At 40.4% G+C, this 13,747-nt stretch overlaps 1 protein-coding gene across 5 annotated transcripts in view; it reads right to left on the bottom strand.

Moving 5' to 3' along the window:
• nhsl2 (NHS-like 2) overlaps nucleotides 1–13,747 on the bottom strand; it is a 79,548-nt gene that overhangs the window by 23,772 nt on the left and 42,029 nt on the right. The window contains exon 1 of one of the 5 annotated variants that reach the window (XM_053497525.1): nucleotides 7,808–8,090. The exons of the other annotated variants lie outside the window; for them this stretch is intronic. Coding sequence (XP_053353500.1) covers nucleotides 7,808–7,841 — 34 coding nt within the window. The 5' untranslated portion in view covers nucleotides 7,842–8,090. Of the gene's footprint in view, nucleotides 1–7,807; nucleotides 8,091–13,747 lie in introns of those variants that run through there. 5 annotated transcript variants of the gene reach the window in all.

The raw sequence follows: 13,747 nt of genomic DNA, 5'->3' as shown, positions 1-13,747 counted from the left end.
GCATTTGTATGATAAGTGTAAATATGATAAGTGTTCCATTAATAGCTGGTGTTTAAAACACACACACACACACACACACACACACACACACACACACACACACACACACGCAGCAGTAAACCACATGGCCTGTTTGCACATCTCAACACTTTTGAATGTCTAAATATTATAAAAGAAATGCATACACTTACTAGGCACTTTTATAAGCACCTACCTTTATGCAATTCCCCAATGATGTAGCAGCAGCCGAATGTACAATATAAGATCATGCAAATACACATCAACAGATTTAGTTAATGTTCATATCAGCCATTAGAATGGGGAATAAATCTGTCACAAGGGCTGGTTAAGGTATTTTAGAGCCTATTGATCTCTTTGGATTTTTACACATAGTATTCTCTAGAGTTTACACAGAATGGTGCAAAAAGCACAAAACACCCAGCCAAAGGGTCACACACATACACTGACAGCTTGTATCTGAATGTCTGCAATATTTGGATTAACAAATGGGATATTGGGTGTTAGTGATGCGGTGGTGTTTTTGCACGATCTGCAGTGTCTCCAACTCCCAGCAGTGCTGACTAGAGGGACTGCTGCTTCCTTGACGCCTGCCCTGCAACACATCCACCCCTCCTACCTCACTTCCATGCATGTGCATTCTAATGTGTGTCACAGAGTGACAGGAAAGGCAGACGGGGAGAGAAAGTGTGTCTGTGTGTCAGTGTGTCTGATAACCAACAACAACAACACACACTGCTCCCTTTGAGAGGAAGTGCCTGGGAGGTGCAGGGAGGAAACTGGGCCAGTGGCCTTAAAGGGGTTAATCAGCATCCACCCTGGTCTTCTCCACCTCTTACATTCATTCTGCCCATCTGTCATCTACCCATCCTGCCCTTCAGAAGATCCAGACGTTCTAACACGAGACACAATACACACAGCAGTCTCCATTAATCTAGTCTGAGTAAAGAGCAATGCGGGGTGCCTATTTTTAATCACTTTTATATGAAAAGAAAATAGCCTTGGGCTTGTTATTTGTCACAACCACTTTACGGAGAGCTGCAGTGGAAGGAATGCCTCCAATCTGGCAACCATGCTGGGTCCATGTGTCTAAACTCAGGTTTATTAAATGGTAATAAAACATTACAATTTTAGTTGGAAATATAAGGGCTTATTAAATTTGTTTACTTTTGCTTGCATTAAGGTGAAATAAGTACTCTTTTCTATAAAAGCACTCATTAAGAGGTCCACGGCACTAACCACATTTCCCCTGAGATGCTAAAATGAACCGGTCTTACTTAATCCCATCCCACGCCACTAAGCAAGTAAATACTCCCCATGTGCCTTGCTGCGCTAGGTGTTAAAAGAGCCTTTTAAGAGCTTTTCCCCACATTACACCAGTGTTTAGTAATGAGGCAGGACCACTGGGAGACATCTTGCTGTTAAGGGCCCAGTGTTGCTGCTGTGAGATGAAGAGTGAATAGTAGCACGCCTCCAACAAGTTCACTTCACAAGGGACCTTTTTTTCTTTAACGGAAATGTGCCCTCAAACACCCATCATGTACTTTTAACGCCTAACAAGATACCTTTAAACATACACAATTAATGCCGTCGTATCTGCTGTCTAACAGTACTGTAGGTTTAATATTCCCAAATCTTTTTTGGTCTGAAGGCATTTCCCAAAACAGCAGCTTTGCCACCAGGGCCAGCTGTAATTCAAACATTTGATTATACATTTATAAAGGACTTTTATGGCCAATGATCCACATAAACAGATTTAAAAATTAAATGAAGTAAGAATTTACTGGTTCTCATAATTTAGTCTTTGGGATTGAATAATATTTACATATTACTGTACATATGTCCTGTTTGGCTTTTTCTTGGCTTACTGGTTATTATGGCTGCCTCACACCGCTAAGGTATAGGATATGAGGATATGAGTCTTGTTTGCATGTTTCTCCCCGAGCCTTGAGGGTTTCCTCTGTGTACTCCAATCCCCTCCCACAGACCCCTTCCAAAACAATGTAGGCTGACTGCCATTTCCAAATAGCCCCTAGTGGGTGTGCACTTGTGCCCTCTGAAGGGTTGGAACCCCCTACAGGATGTCCCTTGCCTGGTGCCCTGAGTTCCCTGAGAGTTATTTCGAACATTAGTCATTTTCTACAACACTAACAAAATATCAATGTGAACATCATGATAATTAAAAAGATTACAATTTTATTATTGTTCTTTTTAGTAATTTACTGGCAGTTCAGAGTGTCTGGCTCAATTTCTCTTTCATCATTGTTTCTGGCGTTTAGTCTTTATAATCTTCCCTGAGGGAAACACTGCTATGATGTAATGTCTTACAGTCAGGTTCTCACTCTTATACTCTATAACACTTTATCCTGTATCCCTCTGTAGGGAATCAAACCTGGCCGGGAATCGAACCCAGACCCTGGAGGCGACAGTGCTAACCACTACACCACCATGCCGCCTAGACAGATTCTCATTTTATTAAATAACAAGACCCGCAACGAGAATATCATTGAAGGTTTGTTTCACACGTCTTCAGTGTGTCTGTGTGCCTGTGTAAACCAGTGCCATGAGCTTCATGTTCTGGTGTTATATACACATATTTTATTATACCCAGGGGAAACCAGGAGCACCATAAGTACAATGACAAAAAGGGATGTCAAGCAACATCAAACATATGAGCAAAGTAAAGAGCAACAGGGGGAAAAACAGAACAGACAGTGCACCCTAATGGTGAGCAAATAGGGACAGAAATTTTGGTTACAGAAAGCACATGCTTTTATGCAAACTAATTATGTTATGGGCTTCAAGGCCCTAATGCTACTGTCTATAAATACACTTCTTCAGAACTATAGCATGCAAAGACAGCATGCATTAAAGATGTACTGTGAATGGTAACATGAAAAATAGAGCAACAAGTAGACCAGAACAACATTAATAGAAATATTTAGGTTATGTTCCTAGTTTATACCATTTTACAAAAAAATAAAAAATAAATCCTGAAAATTATATTTATACACTACCGCTCAAAAGTTTGGGGTCACTTTCTAACTCCACGATCGTTCCTGATTTTTATTTCTTTCTACATTGTAAAGGAATGCTGAAGGCGTCCAAAAAATGCATTAATCTCCTTTGAACAGTTTATGGTGAGATGTTTCTGCTACTTATGCTCTGTAAAGACTTCATAACGCCTCTAATCTAAGGTGCTGTTAATTGGTCTGATAACTCTAAATGAACTTCTCGTTTGCGGCAGAGGTAGGTTTTGGTCTCGCCCTCCTGGGATGGTCTTCATGAGAGCCAGTTTCATTATGGGGCTTGACGGATTTTGCAAATGCCCTTGACAATACTGTTCTTGCAAGAACTATTACAGAAAGGCTGACCTCTGTGTCTTAAAATAACAATTAACTGTTGTTTTTGTTGTTGTTACATAATTACCTAATTCCATAGTTTTGAAGTCCCCAGTATTGTTGTAGAATGTACACCGATCAGCCACAACACCAACACTACCAACAGGTTAATTGAATAACATTCATCATTTATTTCATTTATGCCTCTATGGTCTGATCCTACGGACATATATGGAAAGACCATAATAGAAAGTTATTAGAACACCCAGTGCACCACAGCTATATACACTTCTATACTGTAGGTTATATACTCAAGTGCAGGTACTAAATAGTGAGCAATTAAACTTGAGCTAGTTGGCACAGAAAACTACAATCAGAATGAAAGGAAGTGCAGTGTTTCTAAAGAAAACAGAAAGAGCCAATGTTATAAATGCAGAGAACAATCGTGTGATTTTGCTACTTGGGTGTTCATAGTCCTGCCTGAATTATTGCTACTCATATTAGGACTGTAAATTTCAGTGCATCCTGAACATGTTTGTTCACAGCAGGGGGAAAAAATCAACCTGAACTGCCATTGATCAAAGTAAGAAATATATATATCCAAGCTCTTATGGATGATAAAAAGAGTTCCAAAATAAATATTTCTCTATTGAGTAGGTGATTTAGCAGAAAATTAAGCTCTTCCAAATGGACAGGACTGAAAACCTCTGTGTAGGAAGACAAACTAATTGCAATAATGGCAAAATTCAGAAATGCATCTACTGTACCTGCACACTGTAAAACCTTCATAAAATGTTCTTAAATAAAACTTCTTTCTGTTCATATAAACACTTTATACGATTTTCCAGCTCTAAGATAATTAGGATTATATGAAACCTAGCACCTTGACTGAAAGAGTAGAAACTGAATATAAATTAGAGCATCATGATAATTAAAAAAGGTCACAACTTTATTATTGTTCTTTTTAGTAATTTACTGGCAGTTCAGAGTGTCTGGCTCAATTCCTCTTCCATCATTGTTTCTGGCTTTAAGTCTTTATAATCTTCCCTGAGGGAAACACTGCTATGATGTAATGTCTTACAGTCAGGTACTCATTTTATTTAATATCTTTAACATGACCTGCAAAAAGAATACAATTGAACGTTTGTTTCACACGTCTTTAGTGTGTGTGTGTGTGTGTCTTTGTAAACCAGTGCCATGAGCTAAATGTGTATATGTGCACGGATACTCTACATGCCACACTTGTATTCCATAAAGCTGTGTCAACACACTCTTGGTGACTAATGCACAAGTCTAAGGCTCTTTTCATATTTAGGCACGTTTTTGGACACAAGGACATTCGTACCAAGAGTTTGGTCCATGGGCAGTGCTTGAGGCAACTACAACACACCTCTACAGCAACCCTTCGGCTTACTATACATCCCAACCCACTTAAGGGCCTTTTCACCTAGGGGACACCTACTATAGAGGTCAGGTCTACTTCTCCATATGACGTAGCACTTGGTAACCCATGTAACTTCATGGTTTGGTGTTATTTAGGCATACAGTGTAATATACGCACTATACAGTAAGTACAATAACAAGAAAGGCCTATTAAGCGACATTAATGCCAAATGCAAATGCATTAAGTCAGAAAGGTTCACACATTCACTCACATAGAGATAAGCACTGTGAATGGTAAGATGACCAGAGCAACATTAATAGGAATATTTGGGTCATGTTCCCAGTGTATCCCATTTTACAAAAACTCCAGAAGCAATCCTGAGTGCAGACTCGAGTATTCCAAGGCCAAATGTCAAAACACCTTATTTAATTTAAGGAGAAAGTGTGTTTAAATAGACATTTTATCACCACAGGTGATGGTGATCACTGCTCGAGAAAGTTATTAGATTCAGTGCTGGGAGGTAAAGAGACAAATTGGCTGTTGTGGGCCATATCCAATACATCCAATACAGTACATACCCAAACATCCACACAGGGTATGAACACACTGAATGGGAACAGAGACCAATCCCTCTAATAACTTCCAGAGCCCATTGTCTGTAAAACAGCCTTCAGAGGAAACAGCACTTCATCAACTTCCTGTCATGCCATTCTGTACATGTTCGGTGATGCCTGTGAAAGCTGCACTGAAGTGGTCGATATGAAGGAAAGCACAGAAGGTGAGGGGATAAGGAAAACCTCCGCGCTTTAACAGCAGCATAATGAGGCCACCAGTGTAAAGAAGTTGATCATACAGTATGAATGCAGTTCCTTCAATGCCGAAAGCACATTCACTTCAGTACCAGTCCAAAGGTTGGATTAATTTTCTACATTCTGGAATAATATGGTACTGGATCTTACATGAAATAATGCATATGGCATTCGGTAAGTAAGTAACAACAACAACAACAGTCAGTTGGTATTTTAAGACATGATGCCCAGCTGTTATGGAATAGTTCTTGCAATTATACTATTGTCAAGTGCATTAATAAAACCCATCAAGCACCATGGTCATGAAGATCATCCCAGGAGAGCAAGATCAAAACCTACCTCTGCTGCAGAGGAGATGTTCATTTAGAGTCACCAGCCTCAGAAATCACCAATAACAGCAGCTCAGATTAGAGCCGTTATAAAGGCTTTACAAATCATAAGTAGCAGACACATCTCAATATCAGCTGTTTAAGGGCGATGCTTTGAGAGCATTGTTTTACAATGAACAAGAAACAAAAATCAGGAAAGACCATGGAATTACAGTAGAAGCTTTGTTTGAATGGATCTAGTAAGGGAGTTGTGGTAGATGGTAGAAGTTAGGATTGGGTTTGTAAGAATACCAAACCATGGCTCACTGTGGGAAGGAGTCAAATCTCCAAAAAGTCCAAAGATTTAGGAAAATAAAATTAATGGAAACAAAAAATATCACATCTGGTGAATAACAAACCTTCCCTACTGGTTTCTCCAAGTAATAAAACTAATGAAAAACAGATATGGAAAAGAGGGTGGGATTAGCTTGGAAAGGCATCCTGTAATCAAAGGATACAGATATATCAGTGGTCGGATTAGGAGGTGATTGAGATAAAAAAAAAAAAAACACGCAGATTTGGCAGCAGCCTCGAAACCATATCCACACACTCGCAGATTTAACAAATGTTGTCTGTCTCATTGGGTTATGTATCTATTTACCCAATCTTAGCCATTTTAGGAAAGTCAACAGAAGCAACAGTCTGTCACAGTCAACATACATGTTAAACATGTAATGCACACTCAGGCTTCAACCCTGGGAATGATGCTGCAGTATAGCTCTCTCTCTCTCCCGCTCTCTCTCTCTTTGACATAAGGCCTGTCAGGCTGCCAGAACTGGAAGGCTTCATTTAGAAACTCATTTGCATAAAAATTCTATGAAGCTTAATTTTCTCTTCCATTCATTTTACCTCCATAATTAGCCAGCATGCTTCCCAAGAAGAATGTGAGTAGACATAGCTGTGAGTGTGGGTGGGGTTAAAGAGTGAAAGTGTGGATGCATGCGAATGTACAGTAAGTGTGTGTATGTGTGCGAGCGAGAGAGAAAAAGGGACGGAGGGAGAGAGATAGAGAGAGAGAGAGAGAGAGAGAGAGAGACCAGCAACAGAGACCAGTGTCTGTGTATTGTCAGCGTTATTACACTATGCTTGTGGATGGCGTCGCCATACTGGAATCCAGTGGGGAACCAAACACAAAATAAAATCCAGAGGAAAAACTAGGCACTGTGCCCATTTGTTTGTGTGTGTGTGTGTGTGTGTGTGTGTGCGCCTGTCAAGATGCCTCATAACCTCAGGTCACTTTCACGCACATGTGATAAGATTCCATGACTCAAGGCTCAAAGCTTAACTCTCACGCTCGAGGTCTCACCCATACACACACAATGATCAAGTTACACTGTATAATTTATTAACCAAAAATTGCATGTTTGAAATAAACCAGCAATACCGTGGCTAGAATTCATCCAACATTCACCCACAATGCCCAGGAATCTAATAATGCCTGGAGGCTTCACAGTGTTTACAGCATCCGGAGGTCAAATGACTCAGTACAAGTTTGGAAAATGTTGCCGAGTAATTGTGCATTATTAAAACAGTTCAAATCAATCTTTGCATTTGTTTTTGCATGATCTGACATAACGGGGCGAAGTATTTATTTTAATGAGTCCCACAAACTAACAACAAATGCATGCATGGTCTCAGACATGACAGAAAAGTACGGGTCACGTTAGTGTTCTCCAGGGATTTCAGGGGACAATAAAGGCAGTCTATAGAACTAGTCCCATATATCTCCTAAACAACGGTACAGTTTGAGCTATGTGAACATGCTGCTTGTTGTGAACCTTCTTACACACAGTCTGCTGCCATGAACACCCCTTACCACGTTCAGTGAAATCTCAGAATTTCTTTATATAGTGGTGAAAAAGTGAATAATGGAAGAGTTGATCCTACCTGCTCTGCTCCTCAAGATGTCTAGCTTCTCCATGTCAGTGTTCACAAAGGAACTGAGAGAGAAGAAGTGTGAGTGAGACACAGAGAGACAGAGAAGGAGGGACTGGAGACCACGCAAGTGCCATGAAACCGCTCCAGCTAGTTAAACATGAAGCGGGAGAGCAAAACTGTAGAGGAGTGAGGGAGGCATTGAGGTAAGAAAGATGGATTAATTAGATACCAAGAAGAGAAAGATGATGTTAGAGACACAGACAGGACAAGAATACGCTGGACTACATAGAGGAAAAACGAAACATGGCACAAAGAGAGAGAGAGCGAGAGAGAGAGAGAGAGAGAGAGAGGTGGGGGTCTGGATTTGCTTCCTCCACTGTGGCGGAGTGAAAGACAGGATACATGAGCTCTGCATGCTTGGGGCTCCATTGTGACTACATTTCTCTTGCTAATCTCACACACACCTTCTTAACCAACTGATGGTGACATACCGTCTGACACATAAACACACACACACACATGTTCCCTTGATTGTGGACTCTCTACAGAGTCTCTACCAAAGAGCCTCGAGGAGAAACATCTCATGATCACCTTGAGCTGCAAGACCATCTCACAACGCCACGAAATCCCACATCAGCTTCAGAAAGCGAGTGGGCAAAATGCCAGCGTGACTCAGCAGCTTCATCAGATCTGTGTGAAACAGCACACTGTCACGGTGCTAACACAGCCTGCAGATAAACACAGCGAAATATCAGTGCATCGTTGCATGCAGCAATGAGAAACGAGGAACATATGGTGCACATTCAAACACACACTCAGTGAGCGCGCACACACTGATGGTAAATTCGCCAAGGTCAAAAGCACACACACACACACACGAGATTATCTATTGCTGAAAACAACCAGAGCAAATATCTGACCCAAATAAACTCTCTTTCATGCAAATCTGTCCACCTGCAGACTAGAAATTCTGGCATTTCACACAATTAAATTATTGTTCCTCTGTCTCAGGGCACTGAAATGACACATTTCCCCTTAGAAAAACCGCACGATGCAGCGAGGTGTAACATCTGGATACTTTAGGATTAGAGATCGGTAGGTTTCAAAGGATCACAAGCATTATTTAAGCATGGTCGTGCTCACTACTTTTACAAAAAAGACATTGATTTGCTACATACTGTAGCAGCATTGCAACAAATCAAACAGTTCAATTGCAACATGTAACAGTAGTGACAATTCTTTAATATAAACTATCTGTAAAAATAGATGAATTAAAAATACTGCACGAATAGTGTGGAAATAACATGACCATAATAATAAGGTAAACAGTATTAGCTAGATGTTATTATTGTCCTCATACAGTAGGTTGTTTTAATCAATTATAAATGGAATCTGTTGAATGTTAAATGGTAATTGATTTCAGATCAGATTAAAAAAACCCTCCAGCACTGTTTTTCATTTTCACACATGGAATGTGGATGAAGCTTGCGCTAGATGATCTCAAAACATAACTCACTACATAAGGTTAGCTTTGTTGATTGGACATTCAGAGTTGTATTGAGGTGCATTCTGTACTTTAATTTTTTTTTTTCTTTTTAAAAGCAGTGATATTTTATTTTTAATGAAAACAGACAGCCAGGGGAGTGAAGCAAGAACTGGTCAAATATGAGTTCTTTTTTTAATACAGCATGCACTAGCTATCCTGCTGTCTTCCCTACCTGATAAAAGGTAGGGTTTGTAAAGTTACAGTAAATCCAAATTCAAGATTGCACCAAGATCTCTAGCTTTGATCTCCAGTGCCAGATTTCCAAGTCTGTTATAAGCTGCTTTAATAATTTCTGTCAAAATCTTTTTGGCTTAAACTGCTCTTCCTCCAGTAAACAAATGAGAGTCACGCATGAAGGGTAGCGACGTCATCTGGTGCTACAGATATGTACAACTAATATCCAATGACTGTAATCTTACACAATGAAAACATATACGAAGAAAACCAACAATGGTCGGGTACAGAGCCTTGTGGTATACACATCATGTTTTTCTACCAAGACATGTTCTTTTTCCAAGAATAATACAATTCTGCCTTCCGTTAACATCTGTGATATCGATTGTGTTAAACACAATCGCAGAAAGAAAAAACATGCCCACATTACATAATTTCCTACTTTAATTAAACCTGTTCTAGTGCTTGATTGGATTTAAAGCCAGACTTTCTCAATCACTTACTCATCGTCAATACCGCTTTATCACGTATATTACAGGGGGGCCAGGATGCTATCCCAGGAGCATGAAGCAGGGTACACCCTAGACCCATCCATCACAGGACACACACGTATACTGTACACATTCATTTACACACTAAGCTGCAATTTTGGAACACCAATTAGCCTAACCTGCATGTCTTCTATAGTTGTACATAATATTTACGTAAGACATTTCCATATACGCATGTTTGCTTCATACCTTCAAACTGATCTTAATTTCTTTGTTAAACCAGGGAGATCCTTTTGTGGCCATGTTTGAACATACAATAACAGTCCAACAATCATTACGCCACATTTTATATATCAGCACACTTCTGTGTTTTCCTGCAGATAACTTTTACTTGATGCAAACACTTGAACCTGAACACCCTGTGGTTAAACCATATTTCAGTGCACATGAACCGCACCCCACATACACATAAATTTTACACATGAGCTGAATTCCAAGTACACATGAACCTTATTTGAGACCACATTGCAAGTCTACCTGGCCATGATTTATCTATCCCACCCCAAACACCGTTCACAGTGTTCACACTAATAAAACGACTTTTAAGTCAAGTGTACTAGGATCCGGCGTTGGTCGGCGTTAAGGCTGCTTTTACACTTGGTATGATTGATTTAGACCATGCCCAGGAACGATTGCTCCCAATCCTTACTCTCTTGCTGACCAGTGCTCACCTTATTATTGCCCTACTTGGCTATACTTATATTTATACTGTCCAATACTGCATGCGCAGGATACACCTATTTGGTTTGCTAGCCATCAATAAACATAAAGAAAAGAAGAAACCCTCCCGCTGCACCTAGAATTATTTAAATTTAGGGGAAAAAATGTTAAGAGCCAGGCTCTCATGTGCCTTCCTACTTTATCAGCTATGCCTGTGTTTGTGAGAGGATGAGACTGGTGTATGGTGCAGGCATGCAGCCATTTCATATTTGTCTTTCATATTTCATTCGAGCTATGCTGGAGTACACAGTGCCATACCCGAGACGCCCTTTTCATGTGGATGGAATGTTCATATTACTCAAACATACTGAACTTCACAGTGGAAACAGTGTGAATTCTGCTGTCACAACCCTTTACATGGTTTGTATGAAAATAGTATAGACTGTATACAGTAATAGGGATGCCAACTTCCCAGGGGTTGAATGGTTGAAAGAAATTTCGAGTTACACTTGAACATCCCTCTGTATATTATTTGAACATCGTATATGTAGTACATGCATACGAGGTTAATTGACCTTCACGGTGCAATGTGCAAACAAGTGATAGAAACCAGATCGTGCAAACACTAAGTGCCATCCCATACTGTACAAATGATGATGTTTCAGTAGTCTAACCAGTAATGTTTCTCACACTTTGATTTCATTTTAATCCTTAAAAAAATATGTAACAATAAACGTATAGGTTCGTATAGGTTCAACATGGAGCAGGTCTTTTAGTTTCTAATTACGGGACGATTTCATACTGTATACTCGCTAGCTCCATCATTAGCCACATTTTGCTTAGCAGCCACATTTCCCTGTTGAACAGCAGCATTATGTTTATGACTTTAACTCTTGTAGAAGCAAGCATGCTGCGTGTTTTCATTTTCAGGAAGAAAGCTCTAACAAGAAATAAGGTTTATTTGGATATCCTGTCAGATAACTGAAATTTTTTTTGCTAAATCTATCTTTATTTATAAATCTTTGTTGAGGCTAGGTCAGTCAGTGCTAAGTGTTTTATATACTACACACAGCCATGTTTAAAGATTTTTCAAGTAGTGGAATTCCTGGAGGATTCCTGGCACAAATGTAACTAAAGCTCGTGTAGTATTTACATTTTATAGATGAGTCTCCTGTCATCATTCTAGCAAGCATGCTGCGTGACATATATTCCAGAAATACTAAATACTAGCTGTTCCACCACCTGGCCACTTTATTAGACACACCTACAGTACCATGGCGGTGGATAGTCAGACATAGCCAGAGATATGTGTCTATGTATGATTTAAGGAGTTAATCCTCTTGGTCTTTGCTCAGTGAGCAGTATAAAACACAGTGACTGTTGGTGATTTAAAATGAGTCGAGATAAAAATGCCAACAACGCTGCTGAGCCTGATCCAGCTTTATGATCTGCTCTTCCGTTCCACTGCCATGCGAGTGCCAGTACACAGATGAGACCAGCACCAAATGTTATCTGGTCCTGTGGTGGTTCCACTGGTGGACGGGGTGGAGGAGCTGATGAAATTTTGCATAGCAACAGATGGTCTGTATCTCTATACCTACAGACCGCTCCTTTATTGTGGGGTTAGAAACCCAAAATGGCAATGACGTTTTTTCTTGGTCACTCTGTACAAAGTAATTTCACACCAGCCGTTTTGGAATACTGTAATTATATACAAACGACACAGGACTACTACCTGTGATGAAATGGACACACACACACACACACACACACACACACACACACACAGACTGACAAGCAGTGAACAAGCTTTCGATTGACTAGCTTTACCACCCATCTGTCTCCATGACAACTGCCTAGTCTCTCTCTCTCCGTCTCTCTCTCTGATAGAATGATGTCATGGGTGAGAGAAAAACATGAATGAAAAAGCGGCGTGTGCATGAAAAGGAAAGCGTGTGTACAGCAGTCTCTGTATTCCTCATCAAACCAATCAGTCCCCTGATCACACACACACACACACACACACACACACACACACTGACACACACACACGACTACTACTACTCTGCTCAACCATTTTTGCACGGTGCCTAGGGTTCAGCACAGGGTGAAATTCTGATGTGATCCGCTGCGCATGGCCCATCACAGAGACACTGAGCTGCGCACACACAACTACACACAAGACAATACACACTCTGTGCTATCACAAGCCTCACACTGACACACCGAGGCAAAGGAACATAACACCGCCTGACCAGACACGCAGATATCAGGTACCGCAGGCAGTCATCGACATAAACAAGGTCCTTACTGAGGGAGTCACACACAGTGTGGATTAACGGCAGAACATCATACAGTATACGGCATGCTTCGCAATTATTGGCACCCCTGGTTAAGACATGTTCTTAGGCTTCTGATAAATTTGAATTTTAATGAAATTCTTTTTTTTATTGCAAAAGCATAATCTTACATACATACATACATATACAGCATACATAACCTGATAGATGTGTGTGTGTGTGTGTGTGTGTGTGTGTGTGTGTGTGTGTGAGAGAGAGAGAGAGAGAGAGAGAGAGAGAGAGAGAGATGTTGTGGGATGATATCAGAGGTTGGTGTCAGTGCCAGGTTGCGCGTGGCTACATAACCTTGTGCTTGTTCAGCTGTATGGGATCATCTCACACACGCGCACACACACACACACACACACACGAATGCCCACATGCACACAAATGTGTACACATATACACATTAACACAAACCTATAAATATTCTCACTTGCAAACACACACACACGTACACACACACACACACGTACACACATACACACATGCATGTATACACGCACAAGGTGGTAGTATGTAAACTGCCATTGACATCAACCTCTGATATCACACAACATCTTTCTATCTCTCTCTCTCTGTCACACACACACACACACACACACACACACAAACACAGAGTCATGCGTAACCTGCCATTGACATCAACATCTCACACATCTCTCTCTCTCTCTTACAA

This window comes from Clarias gariepinus, chromosome 1 (genome assembly GCF_024256425.1).
Source record: "Clarias gariepinus isolate MV-2021 ecotype Netherlands chromosome 1, CGAR_prim_01v2, whole genome shotgun sequence".
NCBI lineage: Eukaryota > Metazoa > Chordata > Actinopteri > Siluriformes > Clariidae > Clarias > Clarias gariepinus.
Note: the sequence above shows the minus strand (reverse complement) of the source record. Positions and strands in the feature narration are given on the sequence as shown.